Here is a 21,404-nt window from a genome sequence, read left to right as displayed (position 1 = left end):
CCGCGCCGTGTACGATGGCGGACTCGGACTGCGGACCGACATTGATAATGTAGGGGGGGCCGAGATGGCGCGTTCCCGCGGATCCGAGTCGCCCGATCGTTTCCCTGGCAGCCCATGAGGGCCCCCCCTCCCCGGTGCTCGCTCCCCCCGCCCCCCACCTGGGAGGCTGAGGACTGAGTCCGCAGCCACCATTTGAGGTTCCCGTGGCCAATACGTGGTTAGAAACACGCCGTCGGGAGCTCGGCCAGTTTTGCCCAGAGAACCGCGGGGTGGGCCCTCTGTCAATGGCCCCCTAGTCGCGCCGCGTAAATTGTGAATGAAGCCGGCTACTATTTCTGCAATAAACGGGGATTCTCTGCCCCCGCGCCGAATGCACACAATCCTGCCCCACGTCTTTGCCCACTCTCCTTACCTGTTCAAGTCCTTCTGCAGCCCGCCTGCTTCCTCAATACTACCTGTCCCTCTACAGATCTTGCTCCTATTTTCTACTCCCCACGTTGCACTGTGCATTCATTGGACGAGCCAGGGACAGCATGTGCTGAGGGGTTCAAAACTAAATCCCTCTATTCTGGGCTCTCCTGGATCTGCTGATTTGTCCCGAATCGCTAATGCGTTAGAGACCCCCAGCAGATCCCTCTCCAGCGAATGCCCAGCATCTGCTGTAACCCACTTCAGTTCCGGGGCCTTTTGTGGCTGCACGCACCTCACCCCCGGTTTCAAAGATGCATCGTGTGTGTATGTGTGCGTGTGTCTGTAAGTGTGTCTGTGTGTTTTTAAGTGTGTCTGTGTGTATGTAACTGTTTGTCTGCATGTGTGAGGGTGCATGTGGTGAGTGTGAGTATGTAAGTGGGTGTGTGAGTGCGTGTGGGTGAGTGTGATCTGTGTATGTAAGTGTGAGTGGGTGTCTGTGAGTGAGTGTCTTTGGGAGTGTGTGAGCATGTATGGGAGTGTGTGTATGTGAGTATATGTATGTTAGTGAGTGCGTGTGTGTGTGGTTATATGCATGAATGTGAGTGTGCATGTGTGTGAGTTTGTGTGAGAGTGTGTCTGCTATGTCTCGAGGCAGAGCTGTGGGTAGGCTCGTTGCTATGGGCTGCGGTGTGGGGAGGAAGGGGGAGGTGTGATTTTGCTGTGTTGTGAGGGTAGAACATTGTACCTTTGGAATAATTGCTTTTGTGTGCACAGGGCTGGGGGGGGGGGGCGCGGTGGTGGTGGTGGAAGGTGAGGAGGGGGGGGGAAAGTTGGTGATGGTGGCTCCTCCGAAGGGGGAGCGAGAGGGGACGGCCAGATCGTTCCCTGGAAATTGGCCGTCAGCTGTCAAACTGGGGAAGAGTATGAAAGAGAGAGAGAGAATGATAGTAGCAGACAATACAGGAAGATTAGGTTGAATTGGGGGGGGGGGGGGGGTGAGTGGGGGGAGTCTATTGTTCCCAAGTAATGGTGAAGCCCAGATGCATTTACACTGGGCTATGAACTGCTAACTCAAACAGACAAAGGGGGTACTACTGTGTGCCTCTGTGTGGGTGTGTGTGTGTGCATGTGTGTGTGTATGTGTGCGTGTGTGTATTTTAATACATAGATACATAGCCTGTGCACAAATTACTGTCACTGTCAAAATCTTCAGCACCAATACTTTACTCTCTTTGGAGACACAGATAGCGAGACACACACACACAGACATACACACATACACACACACACACACTCACACACACCAACTTGGGTCCCTGGAATGCCAGTTCCGAAAGCTGCCTCCCAGCCTTGCTATGTTTGTTCCATTATCCGTTCCCTTCATATTCCAGCGCTGTACATCTGACAACGTATGGAAGCTGAAATCGACCCTGGGACTGCGAACGTCTGACGGTAAGCTGACGAGAATGAGAGAGAGAGAGGGAGAGAGAGAGGGAGAAGCCGGGAGAGAGAGAGGAAAAGGCTTCTTTTTATTCATGCAGTATTGATCTGAATGTCACTGTGTGGATCGAGCGGCCAAGGCAGGGGAACCGGTCGATAGTGAAAAAGGCGTCGGGGATTACTGGGGGCTGCTGTTAGCAGGGAGAGGCTGTGGAGAGAGAGAGAGAGCAAGAGAGAGAGAATGTGGAGAATAATGTGGAGATAAGCAAAGTGATTGTTTGTCAATAGATAAATAATTTATGCTCTTCGTTGGAATAAAAGCCAGAGACTTGTCGGGCACTTGCCTTCCTGCTGCGGGATTTATCCAGCGAATTTGTCGAACTGTGTGATATCCAGGAGAGCAGTTAGCAGAGCCAGAGTCTTATCTTGTCACTAGTTGAGGGGTAGCTGGGCCTTTGTATCCAGCCTCTTTCTCTCCCCCTCTCTCTCGTTCGTTTTTTTTGTCCCCTAATGTTTACCACTTTTTCTTTCTGATACATTGTTTAGCACACTCGAACGGGCTTGCCTGTCACTCTCTGGTTCCTTTATTTGCTCTCCATCCCTGGATTTTGCCTGCCTATCTCTGCTCCCCCACCCTCCACCCCCCACCGCCGCCAAAACCCCCACCACCTCCCATGGATTTTATCAGGGCCTTTTTTCCGCAAGCGATTCTTTGTCTGAGTCCTGTGCCTGGCGGCACCCACTTCACCCTAACCTCTATCCTCGTTCCCTTCCCGTCTGTAATCCCGTCATCCCTCCCTCTGTCCCTCATCCCCTCATCCCTCTCTCTGTTCCTCTCTCTCTCCCTTACCCCCTCATCTCTCCTATCCCTCTCTCTCGCCCTTGTCCCCATATCCTTCTTGTCTCCCTCATCCCTCTGTCTATCCTTCTTCCGCCCTCACCCCCTCGACCCTCTGCCCCTCTCTCTCTCATCCTCTCATCTCTCTCTCTGTCCCTCTCTCCCTCATCTGCTCATCCCTCGCTCTGTCCCTCTCTGTCTCCTTCATCCCCTCATTCCTCTCTCACTCATCCCCTAATCCCTCTGGCCCCCTCACCCCCATCCCCTCATCCCTTTCTCTCTGTCCCCCTCTCTCATCTCTGTCCCTCTGTCTCCCTCATCCCCTCATCCCTCTCTCTCTGTCCCCCTCTCTCATCTCTGTCCCTCTCTCTCCCTCATCCCCTCATCCCTCTTTCACTGTTCTCCTCTCTCATCTCTGTCCCTCTCTCTCCCTCATCCCCTCATCCCTCTCTCTCTGTCCCCCTCTCTCATCTCTGTCCCTCTCTCTTCCTCATCCCTCTCTCGCCCTCATCACTCTCTCTAACTCTCTCTCCCTCATCCCTCTCTCTCCCTCATACACTCATCCCTCTCTCTGTCCCTCATCCCCTCATTCTCCTCTCTGTCCCTCATCCTTTTCTCTGTCCCTCACTCTCTCATCCCTCTCTCTGTCCCTCTCCCTCTATATGATCCCCTCATCCCTCACTCTGTCCTCTCTATCTGATCCCCTCATCCCTTTTTGTCCCTCTCTCCCTCATCCCTCTCTTTGTCCCTCTCTCTCCCTCATCCCCTCATCACCCTCTCTGTCCCTCTCTCCCTCATCCCTTCATTCTCTCTGTGTCCCTCTCTCCCTCAACCCCTCTCTGTTCCTCATCCTTCTTTCTTGCCCTCTTCCTCATCACCTCATCCCTCTTTCAATCCCTTTCCCTCATCCCCTCATCTTCTCTCTATCCCTCTCTTTTATCCCCTCATCCTTCTCTCTGTCCCTCTTCCTGTTTGTCTCATTCACCTCTCTGTCTTTCCATCATCCCTCACTCTGTCCCTCTCTCTCCCTGATCCCCTCTTCCCTCTATCTATCCCTCTCTCTCCCTCATCTCCTCATCACTCTCTATATCCCTCTGTCCCTCATCTCCTTATCCCTCTCTAATCCTCTCTCTCCCTCATCCCCCCATCCCTCTCTCTGATCCTCTCCCTGATCCTGTCATCCCTCTCTCTCCCTCATCCATCTCTGTCTTTCTGTCTCTGATTCCCTCATCCTCTCTCTGTCCCTCTCTCTCCCTTATCCCCTCATCGTTCTCCCTGATCCCTTTCCCTCTATCTGATGCCTACATCCCTCTCTCTGTCCCTCTCTATCTATCTGATCCCCTATCCCCTCTCTGATTCTCTCCTGATCCCCTCATCTCTCTTTGTTTCTCTCTCTCTTTCAGTCTTTCCCCCCCTGATCCCCTCATCCCTCTCTCTATCCCTCTCTCTCCCTCATCCCTCTCTCTATCCCTCTCTGTCCCTCATCCCCCTCTCTCCCTCATCCCTCTCTTGCTCTCCTTCCACACCCTTTTGATTGGGGTGTGTTTGTGGTTCTGACCCCCTTAATACCCTCTCAAGTTGTAAATGACCAGAATCCTGTGACCTGTGGCCCACTGGCACCCACCCCCTTGCCCTCTCCTTCATGCTAACCCACCAGTCCCGTCATCAACTCAAGCCCATGGTATAGCACATCCCCTGCAAGTCTTGGGGCATTTTTTCATGTGTATTTTTTTGGATTATTCCTGGGACAAATGGAACTGGAGGTGACAGGATTGTTCCAGTTGTATGCCAGGGGTGGGGCAGTGGGTGGGTGATGGATGGATCTTGGCCATGGGGGAGACACCGCTTGTTGTGTGGCCATTGTCTCTTAGACCCACACTCACAGTCCCAATTGTTTGTGCTGGCCTCTCACTGCCCCATGCTGTGGTCCCTTGTCACATCTCTTCACAATCACCCCGGGCTTTGTTTGAATTCAGCAGCCTTCAAAATACTGTTTTCATCTCTGAGCTGCAGTTGTTCGTGGTGGGGGGAGGTCGGGCATGGGGTGGGCAGGGTGGAGATGGGGTGACAGGAAAGGGGATGGGGATGGGAAGGCAGCGGAAGAGGGACTAATGACAGTCACAGTTTAGTATCATTCCCCTTCCTGCTGCAACATCACAGGGGCGGGCTTCATTGCCTTACATTCCGACGTGAGCGCAGGCAAATTTCCCAGCATTCCGGAATTCAGTCAGGATTCAAGAATGAGGGGAAGGTTTCCGGAAATGTGCCACCCACCCACCCCTCCCAACGTTTGGATGTGTGGCCTGTCTCAGCCGGTTACTAACCCACCTGCCCGCAATTCAGGGGAGATGATGGGTGGGGGGGACTCTGCCAGCCCCAATTGCTCGCAATGACCATAGAACATAGAAAAATACAGCACAGAACAGGCCCTTCGTGACTCTTGTCGCCTGACGCCGGTTGTGCCATCAAGGCTGGTGGGACCAAGCTCCAACAACGTCTGAGCGAAGGCCTGCCGCGGAATGTTTTTCCTAAACATGTCGGCAAACATGCCATTTTAGAGGGAGGTGCAGTGAAGAGTTACTCCCATTGCTGTGGTGGCCGGCCATCACCTGTAGGCAGAGGCCGGGGGAAGGTTGGCAGACCTCCCTTCCCTGAAAGGGGATGGTGCTTGAAGAGAGTTTCACTCTAGATCGTCGAATATATTAAAGGCCGAGTTAGACCTTTGATTGACAAGGAGCCGGGAGTTGAGGGGGGGGGGGATGGGACAGAAAAGTGGAGTTGAGATCACAGTCAGATCAGCCGCAATCTTATGGAGCAACGGAACAGGCCTGAAATGGGTTTTTCCAGTCCTCTTCTCAGACCCAGATCGATTTGTTTATCATTCGCCCAGAGGATGTGGGCATCGCTGGCTAGGCTGGCATTCATTGCCCCACTCCTCGAGGGGCAGTTCGACTATGGGTGATAAATGCGGGGCCTGGCCAGCGACATCCTACATCTCGTAAATGAATTGGCAATAGTTAAAAACCACATTTGTTGGCCCAGACTTGGTCACTCAGACAGATATCTTCCACCAACCTTGGCAGCGAACCATTAGATATTTCTCAAGTGCCCATTTGAAGTAATTGCTGTTGTAAATTGAAACCTTATTCTTTGCGGCAAGAGTAATGGCTACAGATAGGATGAATGCTGTTCTCGACCGCCCACGGTACAATATCAGCCTATGGTTCTCTCTGCCTGTTGTAACCTCTGTATGTGGTCTTCCTGCGATGGTATCTTTCCTCATTCTCAGGATCTCATGGGAAGCAGCAGCATTTATTGCCCCGTACCAGTTCCAACTTAGTAGACAATAAGGCACTTGTAACAGGAGAGTTAAATGTTAACCGTTTAAACCACAGAAAAGGCCCTTTGGGCCATCATGGGCTGGATTCTCTGCCCCACCGTGCCACATTTCTGTTTCACCCCGCCGGCGGGATTCTCCATTTCGCCGGCTGGTCAATGGGCTTTCCCATTCTGGGGCAGCCCCGCGCCGTCGGGAAACCCCCGGGCTCCCAGCAAAACGAAGCATCCCACCAGCGGAGATTCCAGCCCCATGTCTGCATTGGTCAAAAACAACCACCTAACTATTCTAAACACATTTTCCAGCACTTGGTTCAAAGCCTTGACATTGCAAGTGCACAGCTAAATACTTCTTCAAGATTATGGGGGTCTCTGCCTCCACCACCCTTTCAGGCTGTGAGTTCCACACTCCCACCACCCTCTGGGTGAAAAAGCCTTTCCTCGGATCCCCTCTAAACCTCGAGCCCCTTACCTTAAATCTATGTTCCCTGCCCCCCCCCCCCACACACACACACCACCATCAAAGCCCATCCACCATCTTCAAGGCACAAGTCAGGAGTGTGATGGGACAACTCCCCGCTTGCTGGATGAGTGTGGATCCAACAACGCTCAAGAATCTCAACAGCATCCAGCACAAAGCAGCCCTCGATTAGATTCTTAAGCATCCATTTTTCCACCGGTATCCAGGCAACTTACAAGATGCACTGAGGCAGCCCGCTCCTTCAGCAGGATCATTTCAAATGGCAAAAAGGCCAGCCTAAAGGCTTTGTATCTGTTTTAAAATAAATTTTAGAGTGCCCAATTATTTTTCTCCAATTAAGGGGCAATTTAACGTGGTCAATCTACCTACCCTGCACATCTTTGGGCTGTGGGGGTGAGACCCACGCAACATGGGGGAATGTGCAAACTCCACACAGACAGTAACCCGGAGCTGGGATCAAACCCGGGTCCTCAGCACCCTGAGGCAGCTGTGCTAACCACTGCACCACTGTGCCGCTTTGTATCTTAATGCACAAAGCATTCGGAATAAGTTAGTAAAACTGACGGCGCAAAGCAAAGTAAATGGGTACGATCTCATCCGTTAGGGAGGAATGGTTACAAGAGGCACAGTTGCTTCACAGCTCCAGGGTCCCAGGTTCAATTCCCGGATTGGGTCACTGTCTGTGCGGAGTCTGCACGTTCTCCCTGTGGTTTCCTCCGGGTGCTCCGGTTTCCTCCCACAGTCCAAAGATGTGCAGGTTAGGTGGATTGACCATGCTAAATTGCCCTTAGTGTCCAAAAAGGTTGGGTGGGAATACTGGGTTACAGGGCTAGGGTGCAGGGCTTGGGTAGGGTGCTCTTTCCAAGGGCCGGTGCAGACTCGATGGGCCGAATGGCCTTCTTCTGCACTGTAAATGTTTTGAAATTTATGGAAGATCAAAACTGGGAACTAAATATTCAGGGATATTTGACTTTTTGGAAGGATTGGAGGAAAGGAAAAGGTGGTGGGGTAGCACTGTTAATAAGCAATGAAGTGAGGACAATTGTGAAGATTATCTAGACTTGGATTATGCAGAGTCCATTTGGGTGGAGGTAAAAACAGCAAGAGGAAGAAGACATTGGTAGGAGTAATGCATAGGCCCCCAAACAGCAGACACACTGCAGGAATTGGTATAAATCAACAAATAATAGGAGAATGTAAAAACAATAGAGAAATAATTATGGGTGACTTTAATCTTCATGTTGATTGGGTTAATCAAGTTGGAAAGTATAAGGTGGCATGGGGGGTCAGCACGGTAGCACAAGTGATAGCACTGTGGCTTCACAGCGCCAGGGTCCCAGGTTCGATTCCCCGCTGGGTCACTGGCTGTGCGGAGTTTGCACGTTCTCCCCGTGTCTGCGTGGGTTTCCTCCGGGTGCACCGGTTTTCTCCCACAGTCCAAAGACGTGCAGGTTAGGTGGATTGGCCATGCTAAATTGCCCTTAGTGACCAAAAAAGGTTAGGAGGGGTTATTGGGTTACGGGGATAGAGTGGAAGTGAGGGCTTAAATGGGTTGGTGCAGACTCGATGGGCCGAATGGCCTCCTTCTGCACTGTATGTTCTATGTATCTATGTATTAGCAATGCTGCCACACAGTGTTGAGGACCCGGAATCAATCCCGGCCCTGGGTCACTGTCTCTGCCATCTCTGCTTGGGTCTCACCTCCACAACCAAGGATGTGCAGGTTAGGTGGATTGGCCTCGCTAAATAATAATAATAATTGCCCCTTAATTGGAAAAAATAATTGGGTACTCGATAACTTTATTTTTGAAAAGTTGGAAAGGGTAGCTAGGATAACAAATTCGTAGATAAGGGATAGTTTTCTGGAGCAATATGTCATGGAGCAACCGGAGAACAGGCTATCTTGGATCTGGGTAATGAAGCAGGTATAATACATGACCTCAGAGGAAAAGATCCCCGAGAAAGCACTGATCATAACATGATGGAATTTAATATTCAGTTTGAGAGTGAGAAACTTCAGTTGAAAACAACTGTGTTTAACTTAAATAAAGTGAATTACAATGAAATGAGGATAGTCAGCTACAGTGGACTGGGTGACGGGACTGTCATATTGACTAGGTTAGGATTGTTCTCGGAGTTCAGAAGAATGAGGGGGGATCTCAGAGAGACTTATAAAATTCTAATGGGACTAGATGGGGTAGATGCAGGGAAGATGTTCCTAATGGTGGGTGTGTCCAGAACCTGGGGTCACATTCTGAGGATTCAGGGTAAACCACGATCAGCCACGATCGTGATGAATGGCGGGGCAGGCTCGAAGGGCCAAAAGGCCTCGTCCTGCTCCTATCTTCTATTTATCTACGTATCTATGTATTAGCACGAAATATCTCCTAATTTGCAGATGACAGCAAGTTAGGTGGGAGGTGAGCTGTGAGGAGTCTGCAGAGATCCTTCAGTGTGATTTAGACAAGTTGAGTGAGTGGGCAAATGAATGGCAGATGCAGTATAGTTTGGAGAAATGCGAGGTTATCCAGTTTGGTAGCAAAAACAAGAAGGCAGACTATTAGCTGAATGGCTATAAATTAGGAGAGGAGACTTTGCAACGAGACCTGGATGTCCTCATACACCTGTATGGTGGTAAGCATGCAGGTGCAGCAGGCGGTAAAGAAGGCAAATGGTATGCTGGCCTTCATTGCGAGAGGATTCGGGTACAGGAGCAGGGTTGTCTTGCTGCAATTATATATGGCCTTAGTGAGACCGCACCTGGAATATTGTGTGCAGTTTTGGTCTCCTTATCTGAGGAAGGATGTTTTAGTCATAGAGGGAGTGCAGCGAAGGTTTACCAGACTGATTCCTGGGATGGCGGGACTGACGTATGAGGAGAGATTGCATCGGTTAGGATTGTATTTGCTGGAGTTCAGAAGAATAAGGAGGATCTCATAGAAAATTCTAACAGGACTGGACAGGGTAGATGGAGGAAGGATATTCCCGATGGTGGGTGTGTCCAGAACCAGGGGTCACAGTCTGAGGATATGTGGTAGACCATTTAGTATAGAGATGAGGGGAAGGGGCAGCACGGTGGTGCAGTGGTTAGCACTGGGACTATGGCGCTGAGGACCCGGTTTCGAATCCCGGCTCTGGGTCACTGTCCGTGTGGAGTTTGCACATTCTCCCCGTGTCTACGTGGGTTTCGCCCCCACAATCCAAAGATATGCTGGTTAGGTGGATTGGCCACGCCAAATTGCCCCTTAATTGGGAAAAATAGATAAATAAATAAATAATTGGGAACCCTAAATTTAAAAAAAAAATTTAGAGATGAGAAGACATTTCTTCACCTAGAGTTGGCCTGTGGAATTTACCACAGGAAGTAGTTGAGGCTAAATATACATTGTATATTTTCAAGAAGCAGTTAGATACAGCACTTAGGTGGAAGGGGATCAAAGGATATGGGGGAAAGCGGGATTAGGCTATTGAGTTGGATGATCAACCATGATCATAATCAATGGCTGAGCAGGCTCGAGGGGCCGAATGGCCTCTTCCTGTTTCCTATGTTTCTATGAAAGACAATAAACAAGCAGTGGCAGACATTTAAGGAGGTAATTCATGACTCAGCAAAAATAGATCCCAGTAAGGAGGAACGATCCTAAGAGAGGGATAAACCAATCCTGGCTAACCAAGGAAGGTAAGGAGAGTATTAAGTTGAACGAAAAAACATATAAGGAGGTAAAAGTCAGTGATAACCCTGAAGACTGGGATAAATTTAGAATCCAGCAAAGGAGGACTAAAAAGATAATAAACAGAGAGAAAATAAACTTTGAGGCCAAACTAGCTAGGAATATATAAACTGACAATAAGAGCTTCTTTAGGTATATGCAAAGGAAGAGAGAACATCCCTTCGAAAATGAATCTGGATATAGTTATGGGGAACAAGAAAATGGTAGAGGAGGCAAACAGATATTGCATTCACAAACAGTGGAAGATACTTCGAACATCCCATTAATACTAAAGAATACGGGGGAGGAATTAAATACTATCACCATCCGTAGTATTAGACAATTTATTAAGGCTCAGTCCCCTGGTCCTGATGGCTTGAAATGAAATGAAAATGAAAATCGCTTATTGTCACAAGTAGGCTTCAATGAAGTTACTGTGAAAAGTCCCTAGTCGCCACATTCCGGCGCCTGTTCGGGGAGGCTGTTACGGGAATCCTAAGCTTGCATCCTAAGATCCTAAATGAAGTAGCTACAGAGATAGTGAATGCATTGGTTGTGATTTTTTAAAAATCCTTGGATTCTGGAGAAGTATCGGAGGATTGGAAAGTTGCCAATGTGACAAAAAGGGAGGGAGACAAAAAGCGGGTAACTATAGGCTGATTAGCCAAGCATCTATTTTTGGAAAAATGTTGGAATCAATTATTAAGGAAGTAAGAGGAGCATATTTAGAAAACCACAGTCGAATCAAACAGTCAGCTTGGCTTCATGAAAGGAAAATCGTGTCTGACTAATTTAGTAGAGTTTTTTGAGGAAGTCTCTGGCAGACTGGATAGAGGGGAACCAATAGATGTGTTGTATTTGGAATTCCATAAGGCATTTGACAAGGTACTTCACAAAGGTTAAGTCTTAAGATAAGAACTGAGGGTGTTGGAAGTAGAATATTGGCACGGATAGAGAATTGGCTAATGGGCAAGGAACATCGAGTGGGGAGAAGGGGTTCTTTTTCAGGTTGTTGACCTGTAATCCATGGGGTTCTAAAGGGACCAGTGCTGGGACCACAACTGTTTACAATATATATTAATGACATGGAGGAAGGAAGCGAATACACTGTAGCCAAATTTGCAGATGACACAAAAATAGGTGCAATGGCAAGTTGCAAGAGGGATACGGACAGTTTGCAAAGAAATATTGATCGGTGAAGTCAGTGGGCAAAAAGTTGCAAGTGGAGTATAATGTGGAAAAATGTGAATTTGTTGATTGTGGAAGGGAAAACAAAAGAACTATTACTTAAACGGAGAAAAATTGCAGAAAGCTGCAACACAATGGGACTTGGAGTACTTGTGCACAAAACACAGAAAGCTAGAGCACAGGTGCAGCAGGTAATCAGGAGGTCTAATGGAATGTCGGCATTTATTTCAAGGGGGTTGGAGTATAAGAGTCGGGAAGTCTTGCTGCAACTGTACAAGGTACTGGTGAGACCACATCTGGAGTACTGTGAGCAGTTTTGATTCCCTTATTGAAGGGAAGATTTATCATCGGAGGTGGTTCAGAGACGGTTCACTGGGATGATCCCCGGTATGGAGGGATTGTCTTGTGATCAAAGGTTAAACAGGTTGTGACTCACTGGAATTTAGAATTTAGAAGAATGAGAGGGGATTTCATTGAAACATACAGGATTTTTAAGGGGCTTAACAGGGTAAGTGCTGAGAGGATGTTCTCCCTCAAGGGAGAGTCCAGGACCAGATGGCATTGTCTCGGAATAAAGGGGTGCCGATTTAAGACTGAGATGAGGAGGAATTTTCTCTCTCAGAGGGTTGTGAGTCTTTGGAACTCTCCTTGTCACAGAGAGCGGTGGGAGCAGAATCCTTGTGTATATTTAAGGCTGAGGTGGATTCCTGATCAGCAAGGGGTTCCAGGGTTATGGGGAAAGGGCAGGAAAGTGGGCGTGAGGAATGTTGGATCACCCATGATTCTATTGAATGGTGGAGCAGACTCGGGAGGCCGTATGGCCTACTGCTGTCCCTGTTTCATATGGCCTTATGGACAGCACCTTCCAAACCAGCTAACCACTGCTACCTCGAAGAACAAGAGCATCAGGTGCAAGGGGACAACCAACACCTGCAAAGTTCCTCTCCAACAGCTGGGATTTATTCAGCACTTTTAATGTCGAAACACGCTCTCCCGGGCACTTCACAGGCACCTGATTTGGCAAGATTTGACACTTAGTCATGTGCAGCACCTTGGACATCGCAGCAAACCTCTGGACAAAGAGATTCCTTGGGAGGCGGGTAGAGAGATTAAAGGAGGTTTTTGAGAATGTGGAGCTGAGATTTTTCAGAGGTGATCCTGCAGATTGAATCACAGGTTACAGTGGGATTTGGTGGATTGGTGTCACTGGTTACAGTGGGATTTGGTGGATTGCTGTCACTGGTTACAGTGGGATTTGGTGGATTGGTGTGACTGGTTACAGTGGGATTTGGTGGATTGCTGTCACTGGTAACAGTGGGATTTGGACGATTGTTGTCACTGGTTACAGTGGGATTTGGAGGATTGGTGTCACTGGTTACTGTGGGATTCAGTGGATTGGTGTCACTGATTACAGTGTGATTTGGTGGATTGTTGTCACTGGTTACAGTGGGATTTTGTGGATTGGTGTGACTGGTTACAGTGGGATTTGGTGGATTGCTGTCACTGGTTACAGTGGGATTTGGACGATTGGTGTCACTGGTTACTGTGGGAGTCAGTGGATTGGTGTCACTGATTACAGTGTGATTTGGTGGATTGTTGTCACTGGTTACAGTGGGATTTGGTGGATTGGTGTGACTGGTTACAGTGGGATTTGGTGGATTGGTGCCACTGGTTACAGTGGGATTTGGACGATTGGTGTCACTTGTTACAGTGGGATTTGGAGGATTGGTGTCACTGGTTACAGTGGGATTTGGTGGATTGGTTTCACTGGTTACAGTGGGATTTGGTGGATTGCTGTCACTGGTTACAGTGGGATTTGGTGGATTGCTGTCACTGGTTACAGTGGGATTTGGTGGATTGGTGTGACTGGTTACAGTGGGATTTGGTGGATTGGTGTGACTGGTTACAGTGGGATTTGGTGGATTGCTGTCACTGGTTACAGTGGGATTTGGACGATTGGTGTCACTGGTTACTGTGGGATTCAGTGGATTGGTGTCACTGATTACAGTGTGATTTGGTGGATTGTTGTCACTGGTTACAGTGGGATTTGGTGGATTGGTGTGACTGGTTACAGTGGGATTTGGTGGATTGGTGCCACTGGTTACAGTGGGATTTGGACGATTGGTGCCACTGGTTACAGTGGGATTTGGACGGTTGGTGTCACTGGTTACAGTGGGATTTGGAGGATTGGTGTCACTGGTTACAGTGGGATTTGGACGATTGGTGACACTGGTTACAGTGGGATTTGGTGGATTGGTGTGACTGGTTACAGTGGGATTTGGACGATTGGTGTCACCGGTTACAGTGGGATTTGGTGGATTGGTATCACTGGTTACAGTGGGATTTGGTGGATTGGTTTCACTGGTTACAGTGGGATTTGGTGTGACTGGTTACATTGAGATTCAGTGCATTGGTGTGACTGGTTACATTGAGATTCAGTGCATTGATGTCACTGGTTACAGTGGGATTTGGACGATTGGTGTCACTGGTTACAGTGGGATTTGATGGATTAGTGTCACTGGTTACAGTGGGATTTGGTGGATTGCTGTCACTGGTTACAGTGGGATTTGGTGGATTGGTGTGACTGGTTACAGTGGGATTTGGTGGATTGGTGTGACTGGTTACAGTGGGACTTGGACGATTGGTGTCACTGGTTAAAGTGAGATTTGGTGGATTGGTGTGACTGGTTACATTGAGATTCAGTGCATTGATGTCACTGGTTACAGTGGGATTTGGACGATTGGTGTCACTGGTTACAGTGGGATTTGGTGGATTAGTGTCACTGGTTACAGTGGGATTTGGTGGATTGCTGTCACTGGTTACAGTGTGATTGGTGGATTGGTGTCACAGGTTACACTAGTGGGGTTCAAAAGGCATCTCGACAAATACATGGGTAGGATGGGTATAGAGGGATACAGCACTGGGAAGTGCGGAGGATTTTGGCCATGGGTGGTTTCATGGCTGGTACAGGCTTGGGGGGCCGATGGGCCTGTTCCTGTGCTGTATTGTTCTTTGTTTGTTCTTTGTTATAGTGGGATTTAGCGTATTGAGTCACTGGTTAAAGTGGGTTTTGATGGATTGGTGTCACTGGTTACAGTGGGATTCTGTGATTTGAGTCACTGGTTACAGTGCGACATTCGGTGGATTGGTGTCACTGTTTATCGTGGGAATCGGAGGATTGAGTCACAGTTTACAGTGAAATTTGGTGGATTGGTGTCACTGGTTATCGTGGGATTCGGAGGATTGAGTCACAGTTTACAGTGAAATTTGGTGGATTGGTGTCACTGGTTACATGGGATTTGGTGCATTGGTGTCACTAGTTACACTGGGATTGGTGTCACTGGTTACAGTAGGATTGGTGTCACTGGTTACTGTTGGATTTACTTGATTGGTGTCACTGGTTACTGTGGGTTTTGGTGGATTGGTGTCACTGGTTACAGTGGGTTTTGGTGGATTGGTGTCACTGGTTACGGTAGGATTTGGTGGATTGGTGTCACTGGTTACTTTGGGATTTGGTGGATTGGTGTCACTGGTTACAGTGAGATTCAGTGCATTGGTGTCACTGGTTACGGTGGTACTTGGTGGATTAGTCTCACTGGTTACTGTGGGGATTGGTAGATTAGTGTCATTGGTTACTGTGGGGATTGGTGTCACTGGTTACAGTGGGATTTGGTGGATTAGTATCACTGGTTACTGTGGCGATTGATAGATTAGTGTCACTGGTTAATGTGGGATTTGGTGGATTGGTTTCACTGGTTACAGTGTGATTTGGTGGATTGGTGTCACTGGTTTCAGTGGGATTTGATGGATTGGTGTGACTGGTTACAGTGGGATTTGGTGGATTGCTGTCACTGGTTAAAGTGAGATTTGGTGGATTGGTATCACTGGTTACAGTGAGATTCAATCCATTGGTGTGACTGGTTACAGTGGGATTTGGTGGATTGCTGTCACTGGTTACAGTGGGATTTGGTGGATTGGTGTCACTGATTACAGTGAGATTCAGTCCATTGGTGTGACTGGTTACAGTGGGATTTGGTGGATTGCTGTCACTGGTTACAGTGGGATTTGGTGGATTGGTGTCACTGGTTACAGTGGGATTTGGACGATTGGTGTCACTGGTTACAGTGGGATTTGGTGGATTGGCTTCACTGGTTACAGTGGGATTTGGTGGATTGGTGTGACTGGTTACAGTGGGACTTGGACGATTGGTGTCACTGGTTAAAGTGAGATTTGGTGGATTGGTGTGACTGGTTACATTGAGATTCAGTGCATTGATGTCACTGGTTACAGTGGGATTTGGACGATTGGTGTCATTGGTTACAGTGGGATTTGGTGGATTAGTGTCACTGGTTACAGTGGGATTTGGTGGATTGCTGTCACTGGTTACAGTGTGATTGGTGGATTGGTGTCACAGGTTACACTAGTGGGGTTCAAAAGGCATCTCGACAAATACATGGGTAGGATGGGTATTGAGGGATACAGCACTGGGAAGTGCAGAGGATTTTGGCCATGGGTGGTTTCATGGCTGGTACAGGCTTGGGGGGCCGATGGGCCTGTTCCTGTGCTGTATTGTTCTTTGTTTGTTCTTTGTTATAGTGGGATTTAGCGTATTGAGTCACTGGTTAAAGTGGGTTTTGATGGATTGGTGTCACTGGTTACAGTGGGATTCTGTGATTTGAGTCACTGGTTACAGTGCGACATTCGGTGGATTGGTGTCACTGGTTATCATGGGATTCGGAGGATTGAGTCACAGTTTACAGTGAAATTTGGTGGATTGGTGTCACTGGTTACATGGGATTTGGTGCATTGGTGTCACTAGTTACACTGGGATTGGTGGATTGGTGTCACTGGTTACAGTAGGATTGGTGTCACTGGTTACTGTTGGATTTACTTGATTGGTGTCACTGGTTACTGTGGGTTTTGGTGGATTGGTGTCACTGGTTACAGTGGGTTTTGGTGGATTGGTGTCACTGGTTACGGTAGGATTTGGTGGATTGGTGTCACTGGTTACTTTGGGATTTGGTGGATTGGTGTCACTGGTTACAGTGAGATTCAGTGCATTGGTGTCACTGGTTACGGTGGGATTTGGTGGATTAGTCTCACTGGTTACTGTGGGGATTGGTAGATTAGTGTCACTGGTTACTGTGGGGATTGGTGTCACTGGTTACAGTGGGATTTGGTGGATTAGTCTCACTGGTTACTGTGGGGATTGGTAGATTAGTGTCACTGGTTAATGTGGGATTTGGTGGATTGGTGCCACTGGTTACAGTGATTTGGTGGATTGGTGTCACAGGTTACAGTGTAATTTAGTGGATTGGTGTCACTGGCTACAGTGGGATTTGGTGGATTGGTGTCACTGGTTACAGTGATTTGGTGGATTGTTGTCACTGGTTAGAGTGGGACCTGGTGGATTAGTGTCGCTGGTTACAGTGAGATTCGGTGGATTGTTGTCTCTGGTTACTGTGGGATTTGGTGGATTGTTGTCACTGGTTACAGTCAAATTCAGTGGATTGGTGTCACTGGTTACAGTGGGATTTGGTGGATTGTTCTCACTGGTTACATTGGGATTTTGTGGATTAGTGTCACTGGTTACTGTGGGGATTGGTAGGTTAGTGTCACTGGTTACTGTGGGGATTCGTGTCACTGGTTACAGTGAGATTTGGTTACATTGGGATTTGGTGGATTAGTGTCACTGGTTACTGTGGGGATTGGTGTCACTGGTTACTGTTGGGTTTGGTGGATTGGTGTCACTGGTTACAGTGGGATTTGGTGGATTAGTGTCACTGATTACTGTAGAATCCTGTGGATTGGTGTCACTGGTTACAGTGGGATTCGGTGGATTAGTGTCACTGGTTACTGTAGAATCCTGTGGATTGGTGTCACTGCTTACAGTGTAATTTGAGGGATTGGTGTCACTGGTTACAGTTGAATTCAGTGGAGTGGTCTCACTGGATGAGCACTTGAGGGAAATCACCTCCCCTGTTCCCAATTGCTATCTCCACGCGACCGTATACCCTGGAGATACTGGGATTGTGTGGCGGGTTGTTTTTGACCTGTTTGGTATTCACAGGCCTGATGGGGCTGAATGGCCTCCATTTGTCTGCCGTCATGGCTGTGCGAATGTAAGATTTTAAATGACAAAGTAACAGAAGTTGTAATGGACGGCACCAATTCGCAGCTTGAATGTGCTTTGCCGTGTAATGGACGGAATGGGTGAATAGGTGAAGAGACAGCAGTGAGCCTACGACTGGTAATGGATATCCTTCTGAAGGCCCTGATACACAAAAAAACTGATGGGTGCCTGTGGAGACTTGGATTAATTAAGGACATATTTAATGGAGCTCTTCAGAGTGCAGGAGATAAAGGAAAGGAAATCAGTTTTTCTATGTATTTCAACCGCATTTGATAAAGTCTGCCATAGCAAGCTTGCTGATCGAAGTGAATGGCAGTGCCATTGTCGGGGTCACACTTTTAAGAGGGAGCTGTAGTTAATGAGTGTTTTTTTTCAGATTGGAGATGTGTAACCAGTGAATCACTTGCCATACCCTGTTCGTGTAGATATGTATGTATGTCAAGTGTAGGCACATGTGTATATATCTGTCAGGCGAGTATGTAGATATATAGGGCGGGATTCTCCGACCCCCCGCCGGGCCGGAGAATCGCTGGGAGGGGCGGCGTGAATACCGCCCCCGTCGGCTGCCGAATTCTCCGGCGCGGGGTTTTTGGCGGGGGCGGGAATCGCGCCGCACCAGTCGGCGGTTGCTGACAGCGGCCCTGCCGGCGATTCTCCAGCCCGCGATGTTCCGAGCGGCCGCCCGTTTTTGGCCGGTCCCGCCGGCGTAAATTAGACCTGGTACTTACCGGCGGAACCTGGCGCTCCCGCACATGCGCCAACCGGCGCCGGCCGGTGGAGGCCCTTCGGCGCCGGTTGGCGCGGCGCCAACCCCGCCGGCGCTGGCCTAGCCCCTGAAGGTGCAGAGGATTCTGCATTTCCTGTGCGGCCCGACACCGGAGTGGTTCACACCACTCCTCGGCGCTGGGACCGCCCGCCCCGCCGGGTAGGGGAGAATCCCGCCCAAAATGATGTTTTGTGTGTATTTAGATACGTACCTACATCATGTGTGCATGTAGATATGTGTATGTTATGTGCGCGTCGCTATTCATGTATGTTATGTGAGTTAGATATGTTTGTATATGGTATGTGGGCGTAGATATAAGACCATAAGACAAAAGCGAAGAATTAGGCCACTCGGCCCTTCGAGTCTGCTCCGCCATTCAATCATGGCTGATATTTTTCTCATCCCCATTCTGCTGCCTTCTCCCCATAACTCCTGATCCCCTTATTGATCAAAAACCTAGCTATCTCTGTCTTAAAGACACTCAATGATTTCGTCTCCACAGCCTTCTGCGGCAAAGAGTTCCACAGATTCACCACCCTCTGGCTGAAGAGATTCCTCCTCATCTCTGTTTTAAAGGATCGTCCCTTTAGTGTGAGATTGTGTCCTCTGCTTCTAGTTTTTCCTACAAGTGGAAACATCCTCTCTACGTCCACTCTATCCAGGCCTCGCAGTATCTTGTAAGTTTCAATAAGATCCCCCCTCATCCTTCTAAACTCCAACGAGTATAGACCCAGAGTCCTCAACTGTTCCTCATACGACAAGCAATATGTGTGTGTAGATATATATGTTTTCATAGAATTTACAGTGCAGAAGGAAGCCACTCGGCCCATCGAGTCTGCACGGGATCTTGGAAAGAGCACCCCAATTAAGCCCACACCTCCACCCGATCCCCGTAACCGAGTAACCCTACCTAACCTAAGGGTAATTTATCATGGCCAATCCACCTAACCTGCACATCTTTAGACTCTGGGAGGAAACCAGAGCACCCGGAGGAAACCCACGCAGACACGGGGAGAACATGCAGACTCCGCACAGACAGTGGCCCAAGCCGGGAATCGAACTTGGGACCCTGGAGCTGTGAAGCAACAGTGCTAACCACTGTGCCACTGTGCTACTACATATGTTATGTATGTGTAGCAATGCATATACATGTTATGTGTGTGCAGATATGTATGCATATATCATGTATGTAGATATGTATCTATATATGATGTGTGTGTGTAGATAAGGATGTATATGTTATGTGTGTAGATCTGTATATATATGTTACATCTGTGTGTAGATATGTATGTGTATTATGTATACATGTAAATATGTACATAGATATCATGAGTATGTAGATATGTACATACATATCGTGTGCATTTAGATATGTTTGGATATGTGTGTAGATATGTATGTATATGTTGTATGAATGTAGATATACATAAATGATTGTCCACAACATGGTCATATTTATAAATATGGATACAAGGATCCCTGAGGATAGAGATGTTCGATGATGGTTAATGTAAAAGAAGTATTGAGGAAATACATGCTGGGAAAAGGTTGGTGAAGACAATTAAGCAAATGGGAAGCCCTCGAAGCATTGGCAGAATTAGGAGACCCCTAGGTTCACATGTACAGGTCTTTAGTAGTGATGGACAAGCTGTGAAAAGAGTTTACTTTCAGTACAGCGAAGGATTCCAAACAGGAGAGCCAGTTGATGCTAAACTTTGACAAGTCACAGCAGATACTCCTTGGAGAATTGAATCTCAGTGGGGTAATGGAGTAGGCACTCTTATCATTAAAAGTAGCAATGCAAGATAGTCTCAGAGGGTTTCCCCACATCTTATGTCTTTTTAAAAAAATGTATTTTATTACAAACATGTATCAAAGCAGGTTACACCCCAGGGAACATACTTCCGAACAATCAACTATACAGTCTGTATAGATAGAATAGATAGATTTCTGTATTCTTCATAGAATTTACAGTGCAAAAGGATTCGGCCCATCGAGTCTGCTCCGGCTCTTGGAAGAGCACCCTACTTAAGCCCACACCTCCACCCCATCTCCATAACCCTACCTAACCTTTTTTGGACACTAAGGGCAATTTATCATGGCCAATCCACCTAACCTGCACATCTTTGGACTGTGGGAGGAAACCGGAGCACCCGGAGGAAACCCACGCAGACACGGGGAGAACGTGCAGACTCCGCATAGACAGTGACCCAAGCCGGGAATCGAACCTGGGACCCTGGAGCTCTGAAGAAAGTGTGCTAACCACTGTGCTACCGTGCGGCCTTCCCCTTTTTCACCTCCCCCACCACCAACCCCCACCCCCCTGTGCCGAACAGCTCCTCAAACAAGGTCACAAACATCCCCCACCTTTTCTCAAACCCCCTGCTGAGCCCCTTAACTCATACTTTATCTTCTCCAACCGCAGGAAGTCGTCCAGGTCGACCAGCCAAGTCGCTACCCCCGGTGGCGATGCCGACCGGCACTCTAGCAAAATTTGTCGCCGTGCAATCAGAGAGCCAAAGGCCACAACATCGCCCTTCCTCCTCTCCATGAGCTCCGGCTTCTCTGAAACCCCAAATATCGCCACCAAAGGGTCCGGATCGACCTCCTCCACTATCCTTTTTTAAAATAAATTTAGAGTACCCAATTAATTTTTTCCAATTAAGGGGCAATTTTAGCGTGGCCAATCCACCTAACCTGCACATCTTTGGGTTGTGGGGGTGAAACCCACACAAACACGGGGAGAATGTGCAAACTCCACACGGACAGTGACCCAGAGCTGGGATCGAACCTGGGACCTCGGCGCCGTGAGACAGCAGTGCTACCCACTGCCCCACCGTGCTGCCCCCTCCTCCACTATCCTGGCTAAAACCACGAACACACCCGCCCAGAATCTTCCCAATTTTTCACAAACCCAAAACATGTGCGCGTGATTGGCTGGCCCCCGCCCACACCTCTCACACTCATCTACTACCCCCTGAAAGAACCCACTCATCCAGCCCGAGTCATATGCACCCTATGCACCACTTTAAACTGTATCAGGCTCATCCTTGCACAAGATGAGGTCCCGTTTACCCGATGCAGTGCCTCACACCATATTC

At 48.4% G+C, this 21,404-nt stretch overlaps 1 protein-coding gene across 1 annotated transcript in view; it reads left to right on the top strand.

The window, feature by feature from the left end:
• The first annotated feature begins 1,472 nt into the window (after window positions 1-1,472).
• The window catches only part of pou2f2b (POU class 2 homeobox 2b), a 1,400,389-nt gene continuing 1,380,457 nt past the window's right edge, over window positions 1,473-21,404 (top strand). Inside the window, exon 1 of the mRNA XM_072470112.1 lies at window positions 1,473-1,863. Coding sequence (XP_072326213.1) covers window positions 1,767-1,863 — 97 coding nt within the window. The 5' untranslated portion in view covers window positions 1,473-1,766. The remainder of the gene's footprint in view (window positions 1,864-21,404) is intronic.

This window comes from Scyliorhinus torazame, chromosome 12, assembly GCF_047496885.1.
Source record: "Scyliorhinus torazame isolate Kashiwa2021f chromosome 12, sScyTor2.1, whole genome shotgun sequence".
In the NCBI taxonomy this organism is placed as follows: domain Eukaryota; kingdom Metazoa; phylum Chordata; class Chondrichthyes; order Carcharhiniformes; family Scyliorhinidae; genus Scyliorhinus; species Scyliorhinus torazame.
This window is presented reverse-complemented; position numbering and strand designations above follow the sequence as displayed.